We start from the raw sequence: 17,230 nt of genomic DNA, 5'->3' as shown, positions 1-17,230 counted from the left end.
TTTTCCCCTTAAAATAGTTTTTAGTTCTCAAAATGTTTATAGCTTGGGGTACATTTTGTTAAAAAAATTTTTACCTCCAAGTGGTTGTTAGAAATAGTGCTTAAATCTGTTGAAAATCATTGTTTCTATAGAAAACAGAAACACCAGTTGTCATAGTTACATTTTTCTTTTTAAGACACATTCAGTGATCTCCTTCCTTCTGTTTGCTCAGTTCTGCACACATACAGTAGTGACAAGCTTCACTTCAGACTCTAAGTTTCCTGAGACAGGTGATATCGTATGACACATCGTTATGTCTTCCGTATCTCCTGGCCTTTGAGCAAGTGTTTGCTGATTGGGTTGTACTCCCTGAATCTTCTAGTATCTCCTTCCATATTTATCATAGACTTTATACTGTAGCCGCCTCATTTTGGCGTTGCTGAATCATGCCACCCAGAAATGAAAAACAGAAAACCAAAAGGAAAAGATTGTGCTGAAATATACATGTGGACAGATGTGTGTTTTCTTATGGTACAGATTACATGTGTGAGAATGCAGGCATTTTTTTTTAACATTGTGCCACGTTAATTTAGGTTTGTGTTCTTTTTGTTAGATATTATATGTATAAAATCTTTTCATGCCGTTCACTGATGACAGTATATGTAGCTGTTACTGTCTCAGTTAAGTTGTTCTCTAAGGAAATGCCTGTGCAGAAATGGACACTGGGATGTCTCTTTATAGAGGTGATGATTATTGTAGAGCTGAGTGCTAGCAAATGTTAGTAAAGGATTCCTTATAGCACCAGTCTTGGGGATGTAAGATAAGCCTCCTGGAGTTAACGTGAGGAAATTGTCCAGTGTTTCAAGGGCCTGTCTGCCCTTGCTGGAAGCCTGCCTCCCCAGTAAGCGGCCCCCTCAGTTCTTTAGGTCACCCTAGTTTGCTGGTGTCCACTCTTGTTTGCTGGTGTTTCTTTGCCGGAGAGTAAGGGTTCTGCTGGGAAGCTAAGAGGGCATGCTCAGTTCCCGGTTATTTTGATTTGGCAGAAAACAGTTGTATTTTGTTTATTAATTTGATAACATCTATTGAGTACCTACTGTGTATCAAGTAGTAACTAGACCCTGGGGATAAAATGATGAATAGGATGATATCCTCAGGGAGCACACAGGGTCTAAAAGGGTAGGTGATGATTAAGATAGATAATTCCAGGGTGCTGTGTTATGCGCCAGAGTAGAATTCCATACCAGAGACAAGACCGGGCAGTAAATGGCAGTGCTTGATTCTGGGTAGAGGAGGCTTAGAAAGTTTCACAAAGGAGAAAGTATAGTAATAATAATAATAGAATCTTAGAAAGTTTCGCAAAAGAGAAGGCAGACTAATGATAATCTCCTTTTATTAAAGGAGAAACGTGTTTTGCTAACAGTAACTGCCAGGATCCATGCCCCACAAGGCTTTGGGTTGGTGGTGGGAGGAGTGATATGGTGGGCTCTGGGAAAGCTTCAAAGAAAAGTTACTGGAGCCAGCTTCGCAGAATGAACCAGTGTGTGCCGTCTGGAACTGCAGAAAAAACCAGATCAGTAAATGTCTAGAGACACAAAAGGATATAGTGAACTTTGGCAAATTCTAGTGGCCAGAATGCAGGTTGAGGGTGGACATCTAATGTGGTGTCAGAGGGTGGGGCTTTGAATTCCATACGAAGGAGTTTGACCGTCATTCTCTAAGCATTGGAGAATCAGCAGAGTTTAAGTAATGCTTGGGCCAGAGCGAAGTTGATAAGACCTAATCTTAGGAAACTTCAGACTAATACAAGCAGTTGTTAACTATGAAATTAGGTTAGATGTTATATAGCTGTGAAGATAGAAGCCACAGAAAGCCAGCCCGTAAACATCGGAAGGTGATTAGCAATATAAGGTCGTTGCGTATGCTACATGTTAGTTGGAACAGGCAGTAAGTTATGGAGGACTGCAGAGAACATTAAGCGGAAATGGGGCCTCAGAAGGTTACTGTCTGACGCCTCCCTGCCTACTAGCTGATCTGTACTTGGTTGATGAATGTGCAACAAAGATGTGAGCATAGCAACAGAAGTTAAAATTCTTTTACTCGATCTCTGCCGTGTCCATGCCATTGTTCTGGGTGCCTCACATCACCTGTGAGCCCCCTGCTTGTAAACGTTTTCACTAAATATGGAACTCCAGTCAAAGTCACTGAAGTGAGTATCTGTGGTTCAGTCATGCGGTATTTGTTTTTGCAATCTTTATATAATCTTGTAGTCTTTTTGTGTGTGGAATTTTTCTTCTTTTCTTTCCTTTACCCTATTTATTATTTTTTTTATTTTTATTTTTTCCTTTACCCTACTTTAAACATGCTATGGGTTTTCGCTTAGGCTAAGCTCTGTCATGTTGTGTTGCTCTATACTAGTATTCAGTTGTTATGGTCACTAGATCAGATCATAAAAAGGTGTTTAAAAACTTCATTACATATTCTTTAAATGAAATATTTTAAATGAAATATTCTTTTTAAATGAACTACTCATTTAAATGAAATATTAAATAAGCACCTAGTGGAATGCTCATCATTTAGATATTCTGAGAATGTTAAGTTTCCTGTGGGTCTCTCCGTCTTAGTAATAAGGCGAAAAACCAAAATGTATGTAAGAAATTAGTCAAAGATTTGAAAGTATTTTATATGCATACAGACTACAGAATGGAATTATTATTTTCATATATGTAAAAAAATTGGTTTACTTCTCAAAATAATAATTTTTAGTCATTGTAATAAAGGCGATCTTCACATCTCAAGTTGTATTACTTTAACTAGGAAATAATCTAGGATCCCAAAGTCATTGAATATTTAAAAATCGAAAGTACTCTGACTTGGGTTATACATAAAATTCACAATTTTCATCTATTTGTGAAAAGAAAAAAAATCTTAAAAAATTCACAATTTTCTGTGAGTACTAAGATGAAGGAACATCATCAAATGCTGAATAATCCCGATAATGGTTCTCTTGGTTTTTGGTTTGGTGTGGTTTTTAAAACTTGTTCAGTGGGCTTATGATTCTGATACACACCTGTGTTTTGAATTTTCTATTCAGGATTTTAAAACCTTGACATTAACATTTTAACATTAAATTGGTAGTTTCTCTAAGCTCTTCTTTATTGTTGGAAGTTTGGCAGCCTGTTTCTCAGATTGCCTGAGATAATAAAACTTCCATTTTATTGTTATGAAAGTCTTCGGTTTTAACTTAGGCTGATCTCTATGTGTTGTTAAATACCAAGAGTCCATTTGATTCCGTTTTTCTTATTTATTCATTTATCTATTCAGGTTTATTTCATGATTATATGACTCCATATGTAATTTAATGAGTAGTGACTTTATCTACTTAGTTATACTATTAACTGAATTTCTTTGTCCTCTGATATGTTTATTCAAAACATGTTAAAGTTTAAGCTGCAATTTGTAAATTCATTGAAAGAAAGAAGGAGTAATACAAAAAGTTTGATTTACCCAATTTGGTTTATATAATAGCTTTTCTGTCAGTGTTAAAACTTCTTTTAATATCTTTTTTTTTAAAGATTTTAGTTATTTATTTGACAGAGAGAAACACACAAGAGAGGGAATACAAGCAGGGGGTAGTGGGAGACAGAGAAGCAGGCTTCTTGCCAAGCAGAGAACCTGATGTGGGGCTTGATCCCAGGACCCTGGGATCATGATCGAGCTGAAGGTAGATGCTTAACAACTGAGCCACTCAGGCATCCCCTTTGAATATCTTCTGCTTGAAAGTAGAAATGCATTAGGACGCAAGCCAGTAAAATTTGACAGACATTCTTTCTTATCACTGATCAAAACTCACTTGCTGATACTAAAACATGAGGTTACAGCAATGCATCAATGCATAATTTGCCAGAGATAAGCCGTAAGTTCAAATCTAAACTTAACAGCTGATATGCAGAGAGGCACAGACCATCAATACCTAAGTCACAGTGTTCATAAGGTAGCACAGTTGTTCAAAACAAACATTCCTCTTTATAAGCCTGAGCTCTACATGCAACTGAGAGTCCTCATATAAAAGACATACAGTATGTATGTAGCTTACAGACCCTGTAGTTTTAGAGGTTTTGTGACTCTCAAGAACGTGTTAGAAGGATGCTTACACAACTAAATATTTTTTTTTAAGATTTTATTTATTTATTTGACAGAGAAATTGAGATCACAAGTAGGCAGAAAGAGAGGGGGAAGCAGGCTCCCTGCTGAGCAGAGAGCCCGATGTGGGGCTCGATCCCAGGACCCTGGGATCATGACCTGAGCTAAAGGCAGAGGCCTTAACCAACTGAGTCACCCAGGCGCCCCTACACAACTAAATATTAAACAAAGTACAGCGAGCACTCACTGGTTGAGAGAACTAAGGACACAGGGGGGAAGGTGATGTTTAAAAATGTACTGAGGGGGCGCCTGGGTGGCTCAGTGGGTTAAGCCGCTGCCTTCGGCTCAGGTCATGATCTCAGGGTCCTGGGATCGAGTCCCGCATCGGGCTCTCTGCTCAGCAGGGAGCCTGCTTCCCTCTCTCTCTCTCTCTGCCTGCCTCTCCATCTACTTGTGATTTCTCTCTGTCAAATAAATAAATAAAATCTTAAAAAAAATAAAATAAAATAAAAAATAAAAATGTACTGAGGGCTCACTCCCAATTGGGCCCTCTGAATAATGATCTCCAAGTGCAGTTCCTAGACCATCTTCAGGAGAATTACCTGATTTCTACGCTCCACCAGAGAGACACCTCCTCAGACTCTTACAAAGCCTGGGACACTGCATTTGGCGGCCTCCCCTGATGATTTTTAAGTACCCTCAAGTTTGAAAAGGAGTACTCTAAAATCCAAAACCAAGAAACACAAAACCTGAGTCATTGTGCATAATGACCATGTTATGTTATATAAAACCTTGGATCCGTGAATGCTTATTTGCTTCTATATTGAATAAACTCAGAGGAACACCAAGGAAACACCTGAAGACATTCCTTTACTTCCTTCGCTCTGGTGATGCCCTATTAGTTTTTAAAGAGTTGCCCTTAGACTGTATCACGAAATGCCTGCCAAAGATGTTAACTTCAAACTGGTCATTGATTGGCTTTTATCTAAAACTCAGTTGGAAAAAATCCAGAGCTAGTTTAAAAAACACACAGGCCATCCTTCAACTCAGGTCATGATCTCAGGGTCCTGGGATCTAGCCCCAAGTTAGGCACCACACTCAGCGGGGAGTCTGCTGCTCCCTCTCCCTCCACCCTTCCCCCTTTTTGTGCCTCCCCAAATTAATAAATAAAAATCTTTAAATAATTTTAAAACCTTTAAAAATAAATAAGTAAAAAATAATACAAAACAAAAAAATCAAACCCATAATCCAATAACAGCAAAGAAACCAAACCAGAACACGTGGTCCATTTATTCTTCTACATGTTTGAGTTTATATCTGTAGAGGAAATTACACACCATCAGAGAACTGCCTTGTTGGACCATAGTGTCTGGTCTCCTTCCCAGTTCTGTCCCCAAGATCTCTTCAGGACTACGCCTGCAGTTTTTGGAGGAATCTTCCGGGAGAGTGTCTGGAGAAGATGGCCAGTGCATTAGTGTAGGGCTCGTGCTGATGTCATGCTTCACTTTGCTTAGTGCCCCCTTCCGTGAAGACTTAAGACATTTCTTTTAAACGCGGATAACAAGCATTTTTTGTTTGGTCCTAAGGAACTAGTATGTGTTTTGGTTGTTGTTTTTTTTCTTCCACATAACCAGGGGGTTCATTTGAAAATTTTGCTTTGGCCCTTAGGCAGCTCAAAGCCAAATCTCTGCCTGCCTCTCAGTCGTGTCTCCCATCTCCCATTCTCCTTCCTCATCATCAGACCTCAGACTGCTCCTTCTCTTGTACCTTCCCCAAGTCCATGATGGAGTATGTGCATATATATGTATGTGTAGGTCTGTGGGAAGTAGATGCATGTGTTAAATCTTATTTCAAAAGCCATGGCCACAAAAATAATTTTACCCTGAATCCAACTGATTATTTTCTAAAAAAAAAAAAATTTTTTTACGATTTTATTTATTTATTTGACAGTGATCACAAGTAGGCAGAGGCAGGCAAAGAGAGGGAGGCAGGGAAGCAGGCTCCCCACTGAGCAGAGACTCATGCAGGACTCCATCCCAGGACCCTGGGACCATGATCTGAGCTGAAGGCAAAGGCTTTAACCCACTGAGCCATCCAGGCACCCATTTCTAAAAAATTTTTTAAAAGTCCTTGTGTTAACTGAATGATCCTAGGTCTTCCTGGAGTAGTTTATGTATCTGTAAATATTTATTTACTGGAAGATACAAAAATCACATGATTTTAATTGCTATATAAACTTTATAGTCATGAATTTAAATATTTCCTAATCCACATTAGTTCCAGAAATATTGTTAATAATATAGAAGTGTCTATTAATAATAGAAGAAAATTACTTAAATTTCAGTGCCCTTGAGAGATTATAGCACATACATCCTTCAAAAAGCTGATCCACAAAATGGTTCTGCCAGATTTTCCATCACTATAACAAATAAGGCTGTATTATTATATAGGAAATAAGGTGCCTTCCTTTTATAGCAGTAAGATTCTTGAAACATTGAATATTTATGTTTGTGAATAAGCAAAGTCAGAGCTACAACCAGGTAACTCATTGAAGACATGAATCCCTCCAGATTCTCGGTGGACTCATTGGCCTTTGCTTTGCCTTTGTCAAGCTCCTAGATGATCGTCAAAGAGGCATCAGCTGGCACTCTAGGTCACTGTCGTTGGAGGCAGAAGTACTGAGGGCTCTCGAGTGAGGTACAGTTAACTGCCTGGTTATAAATAATACAGCGTCCACAGTTAAACATATCCTAGACACCAAGAAAGTAGAACTAACTTTTTTCAAGGAGTGGAAGATAAACATCACTGGAGTTTTCCCAGAATTCCTTGTTCAAATGTAGTTCCCAGGATGCCTGGATGGCTCAGTCAGTTAAGTGTCTGCCTTAGCTCAGCTCTGCAGGGCAGCCTGGTTCTCCCTCCGTCTGCCACTCCCCTGTTTGTGTGCTCACTTGCTCTGTCTCTTTCTCTCTCTGACAATTAAATAAATAAAATCTTAAATTAAAAAAAAAAAAGTAAAACATAGTTACGAACTGTTGTGTTGCTGAACTTGGATATCCTCGTGAAGTCCCTCATATAACAGACCAGTCAACACTGAGCATCTTGTGCCTGACTCAGTTTAAGGTTCCCCTTTGGGTCACCATATAAACCCTGTGACTTATTTTATATGACTATATTTGATGCAGCAGCATAAAAAATCAAAGTGTAAAAATACACAGATGCTACTGAACTAAGAGAAAAGCAGTATAGAACATGTATGTATTACATAGACTTTTAAAATGTTTCTTAATTCATTTTGTAAAAATACTCTTTTGCTCATCTCAATAAAAAATTGAGTAAGCTCTTGTAAGCTACTGCCTGTGAAATCTCAGTTAGAAAGAAAGATAAAATACCTCTGGAAATAGAATGAAATTATAATGTTATTTTAAAATTTGAGGCTATCTTATTATGTTCTTGTGGACTAGTAGTGACATAATGCATAGCAAATAAAGGATTAGGGATTTAAAAATGAAATTGTAAGTTGATGGGAAAGTATGATTATACTTGGAGATATAAAAGGTTTCAGGATTCTTTCATAGCAACAACTAGATACATGTGCCTCTAAATGCAAATTTTTAGTCACTTGAGTCCTCAGTTACGCACGTTGCTAAGAAGCTGAAGGGACTTATGGATCCACTTCCTTTGGAGCGCCCCCTAGCAAGAAGGCGAGGGCTTCTCTGGCCAAACCCGTATGTTCCCAAATTCCCAGATAGATCCTTATTTCAAGTATTTTTATTCCCTTAAGTTGAAGCAATTGATTTGACATACAACTAAGAGTGATTTAATTTTTATGCCTTCTAAAGACTTGTCAGATAAACTCACAGGTTGAAAAGAAATCCTTTGGTCGGCTCCGTCTCCGTTTTTAGTGAAGAAAGTCCAAACACTTGGTGCAGACACTCAAGGACTGAGTGGAATAATGACACGAGCTAGGCCACTTCGTGATTTTAGTCCTTAATTTCGTTGCAATAAATGGTGCCAGTTAGTTCACTGCAGCAGCGACCTTGCTGCATTATTTTTATAGGACGGCAAGCTGTAGACTGTTGAATCCGAAAAGGCCCTTATGTTACCCATTACGTCTTCATCCTTCACTTTACGAACGGACAAGCATAAAGACATTTTTGTGCGGACAGTCGGATGACAGTGAAGCCCAGCTTTGCTGAACAGATCTCACACCTGCTCTGTGCTCTGCAGGGGACAGTCCACAGGCATGGACTCACCAAGCGACAGCTGTGTCCTCTCCTCAGAGGACGGGATGGCTCCTTTTGTGTTCCAGGCCCCGGTCTCTTCCTGCTGCATTCTTCATTCCGTCCTCTTTCGCTTCCTCTCGGACTGTTCTCTGCAGAGAACGCTGCTCTCACATTAGCCTCTCTTCTTTCTGGCACCTCATCCTCGGCCTGGAAGCAGGCTCTGTTCTCTCACTGAGAAATGGAGTCTGCGCTCTGCCCGTTTTGTCACCTCTCGTGTCCTCTTGGGCTACTCTGCTCTGATCTTTGCCCCACCATTTGCTCATCTCTCCCTCTCCCTCTCCCTCTCCCCACCCCCCACCCCTTTATAGTTTTTTGATTGTCCAGTATTTTTCAGTCTTTGGTGATTCTCAAACCTTCTGGTCTCAGAACTTCTTAAATATTAAAGACCCAAAAGAGTTATTTGAAATACTAAATGAAGTTCATGTTGATATAAAAACATATTTTTATGAAAAATAACTAGTGTGCCAGAAAAATACTGAGAAAGTAGCATTGCTTAACATTTTTTCAGATTTCTCTAATGTCTGACTTAATAGGAGACAGGTGGACTTTCATATCTGTGCCTGTCTTTACTCTGTTGCCATATGTGTTTTAATTGAGTATGTGGTGAAAAATCTGGCCTCACATAGATACAGAGTTGAAAATGTTTCAATAAGCCTTTTTAATATAATTTAATATAATTTTGCATCTTCTTCAGAAGTTCACCAAAACGCAGCATGTGGTCATGTGATCATTTTTAAAGGTTAGCTACAATGTAGAATCTGTAATCATAATGAACTTTTCATGCTGTTGTATTAAACCTATTGGTACATCTTGCACTTTGAATGGGTCTTTCTCCCATGTATGACTTTGTGACATTATGCATTTGTCTTTGGAAAGTACTGGTTCCTGAGTTATGTAGTTGTCCATATATTGTCATATTGCAACACACAGTATCAAAAACATCACTTTTGCTAATATTTACTGCTGATCTCCTGAAAAAGCCAGTGTGGTGTAGGAAGCCAGAGTTTTCATTTGTACCTGAAAGCCTGAATTTTATCATTGGCAGCAAGTTCTGTCAGTTGTTTTCTTGGACAAGAATAAAGTAGTTGATTTTCAAGAAAATGTCTACCAAAAAACCAGGTCCCGATAACCACACTTTGTCTCTGGGGTTATACTTTCAAGTACAAACAGTGTCATGTGGGAAAAACAAACAAACAAACAAACAGCTGGTTTAACTTGCTCCTTGATCGCACAAGTGTTTCTCCCTGAGACAACGCTCAGATTGCTGCATACTGGAGGGCTTTCTGTGCCCTTCCCGTGTTGTCACACTGAATGTTAAAACAACAGGTGCTCAAGGGTCAGAATGTAAATAAAGTTAATAATTTTTGCTGCCTCATCAGGGACATTCTCAAGTGAAAATGCCTTGGGGTTTAGTTCTGCTTGCCAGCAGCGCGTGGCCATGAAGATGTAATGGCAGCCAGTAGACCACAGGGCCGTGGCCTTGGCTGAGGCTAACGCACCAGCACCATACTTGGCCTTGCTCTGACACCGGCCGTGCAGAGTCAACACAAAGAACAGATCGAGTGATACCTCAATATCTCACAGAAGTAGTTTTGATCTCACACACTTCCTAACAGGAACCCGAGGCCCCGAGGCGTGTGCACACCACCCTCTGAGGCTGATGTAGCAGAGCCTTTTGTTGCCCTGAAATGGGAAACTTACTTCTTCTTAATTAAAGCTCTTGCACACTCTGCAGCCCTTAAATCCCCAAGATTGATAGATAGGTTATATCATAACCTTTCCCAGATCCAGTGCCCGAGGAGGAGGTAGGCTAGACTTCAGGAAGACTAGGGATTAGTTTTTCTGAGGCTCAGTACAAATCCTGAAATCGATCCTACTTACTTTAAAGGACCCTTCGCTTTTCTAGGGATTCCTGGCTCTTGCCGCAGTGCGGTGCCGCTGCTCTCGGAAGGGGGCCAGCTTGACCCTGGACTTTGTGTGTTACGCGCTGTGATACCAACAAGCTGGCGGCCAGACTTACCATCATTTAAGGACTCGTGTTACAGATACTATGTTAAACGGGTTAGACCTGTATTCTCCAAATCCTAATCTCAAACTCACTGTGCACCTCAGTGTTTTTTTTCTGCTCCTTGCATAGACCCGCACGTATTTCCTCCGGGACCTTGGTTCCTGCTATTTCCTCCTCCAGATCGTGACGTGGCCTGTCTGGTCTCCTCATTCACGTCCACTCCCCTGACCCCCCCGTCTCGCACGGCCTCTCCACCACCACTATAACACTGCCGTTTTATCTGCATCGGGCTGATGTCATCCGAAGTCACTTTGTCCATATTTGCACTTCCTCGTTAGGTGCTTAAGAGCAGGGGCCCTGTCTGGTCGCTTTCCTGTTAACGTTCCCAGCACCCCTAGCTGTTGAGAGAACGTACCCGAAGACCCTGTGCCCGCAGCGAGGCTTCACAGGACCTGCTGCTGGGACAAAGGGACAGGGCAGGCAGCTCCTTCACCCTCTGTCACGTCTGCCGTCCTAGCCTCCTCTCCTCCTCGGCTGCCTCTTCCCAGTCCTAAATCGCATCTCATCCTGTTGATTCCAAAGTTATCCTATAGTCTCTTCTTGGCAGCCTAAGCACTTACTCTGTATTTAGCTTGCTTTTATTTCATTGAAACCAGATTCTCAAAGGTGTGGATTATATATGAAATCTTAAAATATATATTCTATACACGCATACACACACACACACCCTCCACATAGAAGGAGAGAGAGAAAATGAGAGTCTACTTTTTCAAAGAGAGGAGACTCTAAGTCAATAATTCTCAACCTTCTTGGTCTCAGTTAAAAATTATTGAGGGCCCCGGGGCACCTGGGTGGCTCAGGGGGTTAAGCCGCTGCCTTCGGCTCAAGTCATGATCTCAGGGTCCTGGGATCGAGCCCTGCATCGGGCTCTCTGCTCAGCAGGGAGCCTGCTTCCTCCTCTCTCTCTGCCTGCATCTCTCCCTGCTTGTCATCTCTCTCTGTCAAATAAATAAATAAAATCTTTAAAAAAAAAATTATTGAGGGCCCCAAAGAAGTTTTTTTTGTTGTTGTTTGTTTTTTAAGATTTATTAGAGAGAGCATGAGCAGGAGTGGCAGAGGGAGAGGGAGAAAGAATTTAAAGCAGACTCTGCACTGAGCACAGAGCCTGATGTGGGGCTGGATCCCACAACCTCGAATCATGGCCTGAGCCAAAGCCAGGAGTCACCTCCTGTGCCAGCTACCATGCCACCCAAGCACCCCAAGGACCCCAGAGAATTTTTATGTGGGTTATAACTATCAATATAACCCATATTTGCTGCAATATTTGAAATTAAAATTAAGAAGTTTCAAAGTAATCTGTTAAATGTTCACATAAGTAATATTTTAATGAAAGATTATATTTTCTAAAACAAAGCAAATTAGAAGAATGGCATCATTTTGGGTTTTTTCCAATCTACCACGTCTGCAGTAGAAGTCGGCCAGATTCTCGTATCTGCTTCTGCTTGTGATAGCTCACACCATGGAGAATCTGGATGTCAGCTACATGCTTGAGAAAATGAGAGTGAAAAGGGAAAATAGCTCTTAGTGTTCCTACCAAGGCGGGTCTGACACAGAGCATGCTTCGAGAACTGCTCTAAGCATGCCTGGGACTGCCGGCAGTGGGACGTGAGTTCTGGATTGTGGGGGGTGGGGGGGTTCCTACCTTTATCACACCCAGCTGGGCAGCCTTGGACATGTCTGTAGGCTTCTGTTTCCTCCTCTGGAAAATGAGGGGCTTTCCAGTGCGTAATAACCTGCTGCAAGCTAGAGCCCGAAAGTGTTAAAATCTTTCCTCATTACTTATTTATTAATATATGATTACCAATCATCCTATCTCTTAATAAGATCTGAGACATGTTATATGCTCTTAATGTAAGGACGCTGCAGCTTCTTTAATGCTCTCCCTAAAATTCTTTCAAGTAATTAACTATCAAATCTGAACCAACACCAGATTATTTAATGAACAAAGGACTCAATTAGTACGAAAAATAAGTTAAAGGTTTTAAAAAGAAAACACGAGAAGTACCTATTTTATTACACTTTTTTTTTAACCTCTTGAAGTTCTGTGGAAAAAAGTCAATTAGGTAGAAATCAGAACATAGTTTTAACATAGAATCACCATTGTGCTTTTAAAAGCCTATTATTTGTGGTATATCCAGACAATGAAATGTTATTCAGCACTAAAAAGAAATGAGCTGTCAAGCCTTGAAAGACGTGGAGGAACCCTAAATGCTTATTACCCAGTGAAAGAAGCCAATCTGAAAAGGCTTACATACTGTTTGATTCCAACTATATGACATTCTGGAAAAGGCAAAGCTGTGGAGTCAATAAAAAAGATCAGTGGTTACCAAGGGGGTTCGTGGGAAGAGAGCGTGAGTGGGTGGAGCACAGGGTTTCTAGGGCAGAGAAATTACTCTGTGTGATTCTGGAATGGTGAATGCGCCATTTTACATTTGTCCAGACCCATTGAATGGACAAACCAAGAATGAGTCCTAATATAATCTGCAGACTGGGAGTGATGATAATGTGCCATCGTAAATTCATCATTTGTAACAAATACACCATTCTTGGGAGGTAGGTATTGATAATAGAGGAGTCTGTGCGTGTTGGGGGCGAGGAGTATTTGGGAAAACCCTGTACTTTTTGCTCAGTTTTGCTGTGAACCCAGAACTGCTCTAAAAAGTAAAGTCAGTGGGTGGCTCAGTCAGTTAAGCATCTGCCTTCAGCTCAGGTGGGATCCTGGGATGGAGCCCCACATCATGTTCCCTGCCCAGCAGGGGAATCTGCTTCTCCCTCCCCAGCCCTCCCCGCTTGCTCTCTCTCTCTCTCACTCTGTCTCTCACATAAATAAATATAATCTTAAAAAAAAAGTGAAGTCCATTTTTGGGGTGCCTGGGTGGCTCAGTCAGTTAAACATTGGACTCTTAATTTTGGCTCAGGTCATGATCTCAGGGTCCTGGGATTGAGCCCTGCATTGTGGGGGAAGGGCATGATGAGGGAGTCAGGCTCCCTGCTCAGTGGGGAGTCTACTTCTCTCCCTCTTCTCCCTCTGTCCTTACCCCCTGCTCACACACGCTTTCTCTCCTTCTCTCTCTCAAAATAAATAAAATCTTCTTTTAAAAATAAAGTCCATTTTAAAAAATACATAATCTATTATAAGAGTCAAGAAATCAATATGAACTTAAGTGATGTGTAATGGCGAGCATTCAGTATTTATTTTTGATGACAGCGTATCATTCTCAATCATTCAGTGATGAGAAATTTTAATTAATTAGTCACTCTGTTATGGTCTATGCCATCCGGTTATTCTAAGTAATGCTAGATAGTGTTTATTTTTTGAATTGAAAATTGGTATGAAAAGAAATATTCTAATTGACTGGGTTTTGCCAGGTAAATGATAAATCATAGTACCCAGTTCCAAAATTAGAAAAAAAAGTCACCGAATAAATAAGAATCAATACATGGAGTTCAGGTGACTTAACAAAGTAAAATAATTTTTAAGCAGTCGTGGGGCTTTTCTGGAGGAGTAAGGTTTTCTGCAGACTTGATTCCCTTACTCAGCGGCCACATAACGTGCGTCTGTTCTGTGTGTGCGGTGCCTGGCCAGCCCGGGCTGCTCAGCTGCACTGGTCAGTGGGGCATGGCTCTGTCTGCTTCAGAAGCCTTCACGCCGGCTTGGCAGAGACGGCCGGTGCATCGGAGAGATGTCGTAAGGGTCTGATAAAAGGGTCTCCAGGGCACGTGGGCGGATGGGAAGGAATGAAGAAGGAGGGAGCGGCTAGTAGTGTGCTGGAGGGAAAAAGAGAACTGGTGATGTCTTCGCTGAACATAAAATGATGAGTAGATGTTTATGAGGCGGACAAATCCTTCTAACTCCAAAATCTGAGGTACTTCCATATGTAGAATCGGCTGTCATTGACTAAAACAGTATTTTAAATATGGTTGTGAATCTCTAACTAATGAGTCAGTGATTGCTTTGCAAAAATTATAGTGCATATGCTTTTACGTTGCATATTTCATTGCCAAGAATGAGGGAGTTCTCAAACAGTCTATGCATAGGCCTGAACTATATATTCAACGGCTCAAATACTTGGACTTCTTAGTAGATACTAAACAGATTTTGTAGCGGCAAGGAGGAAACTAACTTGAAAGGGCTCCGGGTATAAATTTCTCTAATTAATTATAAATGGATAAATCATCAGCATTTTAGTAGTATTGACCCTGGAATCTAAAATGTTTTTATGGTTTTGCTGGATTTAGCTCATTATCTCTTAGCTGACCTTTGTTGGGAACCCCTTAGCATGATTTCATGTAGAAAATGTACTTTATGTTAAAACATTTTTATTCGCTCATGTCCTCTAAATGTAGTTCTTGTTTGCCAACAGTTGTTCCCATTAAAAGATACTAGATCTGTGACATACCATACAGCTGTTAAAAAGATTGAGGTCAGTCCATTTCTACTGATCTGGGAAGACAGAAATAGAAGAGTAACTCAAGGAGAGATTAGTAGTTTCAGAAGGGCACATAAAAATCATTTTTGAAGAAGAAAACTGTGAGGATTTATATTCATGCTTGTATGTATGTGCATATGAAGAGGAGAAAAATCTGGAAGGGGCATACTCCAAAGTATTTCTCAGGATTACCTGAGGTGCAGAAGGGGTTGGTAGTAAAGGGTAACTTTCTTAACTGTTTATTTTTCTGTGTTCTCTGTGTTTCTTTTTTACGGTGAGTGTGTATTTCTTTTAAATTGGATATATATGGGGCACCTGGGTGGCTCAGTAGGTTGAAGCCTCTGCCTTCGGCTCAGGTCTGATCCCAGGGTCCTGGGATGGAGCCCCGCATCGGGCTCTCTGCTCAGCAGGGAGCCTGCTTCCCTTTCTCTCTCTCTGCCTGCCTCTCTGCCTACTTGTGATCTCTGTCTGTCAAAAAAAAAAAAAAAAAAATTAAAAAAATTTAAATTTGATATATATTAGAAAATTCAAGTAAATAATAATCATTGGTAAAACTGTTAAAGCTGTAACATAGAGAAGAGTCCATAAAATCAAAGTAAAACAAGTAAACTTTTGAGCTGAATGAGAAAAAAAAATCTAGACAGAAGAGTTAAAAGTCTGTATTTTCAGAGCCAGTTTACCTTTTCTTAAACTTTGTTATTATGTAGACAGACTGATTGATTCTGCTTTTCAAGTGAAAAGCTGATTCAGCTCTGTTCACCCTAAATGGGCACTTAAAATCCAGTAAGGAAATGAATACCATCTACTTTAGAACAGTGCATAAGCTCATTTTTAAAAAAAAACTCCTCCAAACCTGTGGTTTGTTCTTATCCCATATGGTGATAACAATAATAGGATGTAAACAGCTTCTATGCTAACTTCCAGGAAAATTCTTAAATTGGTTACCATTTTATTGTCTACTTTCTATAATAACTACAGATGTTAACCTTTACTTTGGTGAATAGAAGTCACTCTCAAACCATTTTAGTCCATTTCCCTACTCCTAAAAACTCTATGACAGAAAGACTGTTTTTTCAATATTAAAGTTCTTCATAAAACAAAACAAAACTAAAGCTTCCAGGACTATTCCATTTCCCTGTATAATGGAAAGAAAGGTTACTTTTCAGACTGTTTGAAATGATACATGGAGTTTCAACCCAAAATCCCTTTTATTAGTATCAGCAACTTTAAGCTGAAACTAAAATAATTTGCAGTTACTATCAGGTTATATTGGCAAATCACAAGTATTTAAGAAATAAGTATGAAATATGTGGGAGCTTTCATTTCCCTTATTTAGCATGTTAATAGCACTTGATTCTTTCTGTAGCCTATCTTCAGAGGTGCAGATGATGCTGGTTATGGTGATGGTGATGAAAGGTGCTGAAGTGTGTGTGTACTCACGATAGGAAGCGTTTGTTGTGGGCCAGGCACTATTCTGAGTGCTGTGCATGTATTAGCTCATTTATTTCCCACAACAACCGTACTCTTACTGTTCCTGCATTCATATAAGGAAACCAAGAAACCAAGGAATAGGCAGGTGACTTGCTCCAGGTCACAAAGTTACTCAGTGGCAGAGTCAGGCAATAAGAACTCTTTCCCAGGCACCAATACATCCTTAACATGCACACTATTTCCCTTGGGGAAATGCTGCTGCCTGTACAACATAGGAGGTGTTTCCAGCTACAGTGTGCCCATAACAAGTTCTTCCAGAAGGGAAGTAATTCGCCTATTAAATATTTAACAGTGTTATTCAGGAGATATCTGTTGACTCTTGAAAATTGACAAGAGGCTGGACAGGAGGTGATGACTTTCAAATGATATTCACCCGTATCCATCACCATCCCAGAATGAGGGATTTTTTTTTCCTTTTTGTCTTTTGAACTGGTGCCCTCCCTTGGAAAGAAGCACTTCTAGAAAACATTTCCCTGCCCTTTACTGCTCACGCCCCCACAAAACTAACACAGGTCCCCTTGAACTGGTGCCTTCGCCAAAGCCACTTTGCACACGGGTAAGTCTTGCAAACACATGAGCAGCACGGGGACCTAGGGTTCTGGGGGCAGTGTCGATACACATTTTGTGGAGTACCTCCTGCTTGACGGAGTGCCCCTGCCCTTGATGGCAGGGGTGCGCCTGTGAGAGCTGACGGCCAGTGCTTTGAAAACCTACTCCTCATTATTTTCCTAGCCCTCACGTGGTGGCCCTCAGAAGAGCTTTTTGGCATCTCATACTGGCCAGCACAGGGCTTGGGGCAGGTGCCTTGTCAGTGGTGCCTTCGATGGTCAGTGTCTTCT

The 17,230-nt window shown here is 40.5% G+C and overlaps 1 protein-coding gene and 2 long non-coding RNA genes across 6 annotated transcripts in view; 2 read left to right on the top strand and 1 right to left on the bottom strand.

Moving 5' to 3' along the window:
* Positions 1–17,230, top strand: part of LOC309848361 — an 801,917-nt gene that overhangs the window by 303,873 nt on the left and 480,814 nt on the right. The gene's annotated exons all lie outside the window — the stretch shown is intronic.
* The window catches only part of WDR7 (WD repeat domain 7), a 362,265-nt gene that overhangs the window by 268,733 nt on the left and 76,302 nt on the right, over positions 1–17,230 (top strand). For 2 of the 4 annotated variants that reach the window (XM_082699838.1, XM_082699837.1), the window contains one exon: positions 8,177–9,221. The exons of the other annotated variants lie outside the window; for them this stretch is intronic. In XM_082699838.1, coding sequence (XP_082555964.1) covers positions 8,177–8,315 — 139 coding nt within the window. In that variant the 3' untranslated portion in view covers positions 8,316–9,221. Of the gene's footprint in view, positions 1–8,176; positions 9,222–17,230 lie in introns of those variants that run through there. 4 annotated transcript variants of the gene reach the window in all.
* On the bottom strand, positions 1,414–8,428 carry LOC309848360. Its single transcript, XR_014302997.1, has 3 exons — positions 8,373–8,428; positions 5,457–5,569; positions 1,414–1,533 (listed from the first exon to the last, which is right to left on the bottom strand). It is a non-coding gene; the product is annotated as an uncharacterized lncRNA (long non-coding RNA).

Source organism: Mustela nivalis (genome assembly GCF_964662115.1).
Source record: "Mustela nivalis genome assembly, chromosome: 14".
Taxonomy (NCBI): domain Eukaryota; kingdom Metazoa; phylum Chordata; class Mammalia; order Carnivora; family Mustelidae; genus Mustela; species Mustela nivalis.
This window is presented reverse-complemented; position numbering and strand designations above follow the sequence as displayed.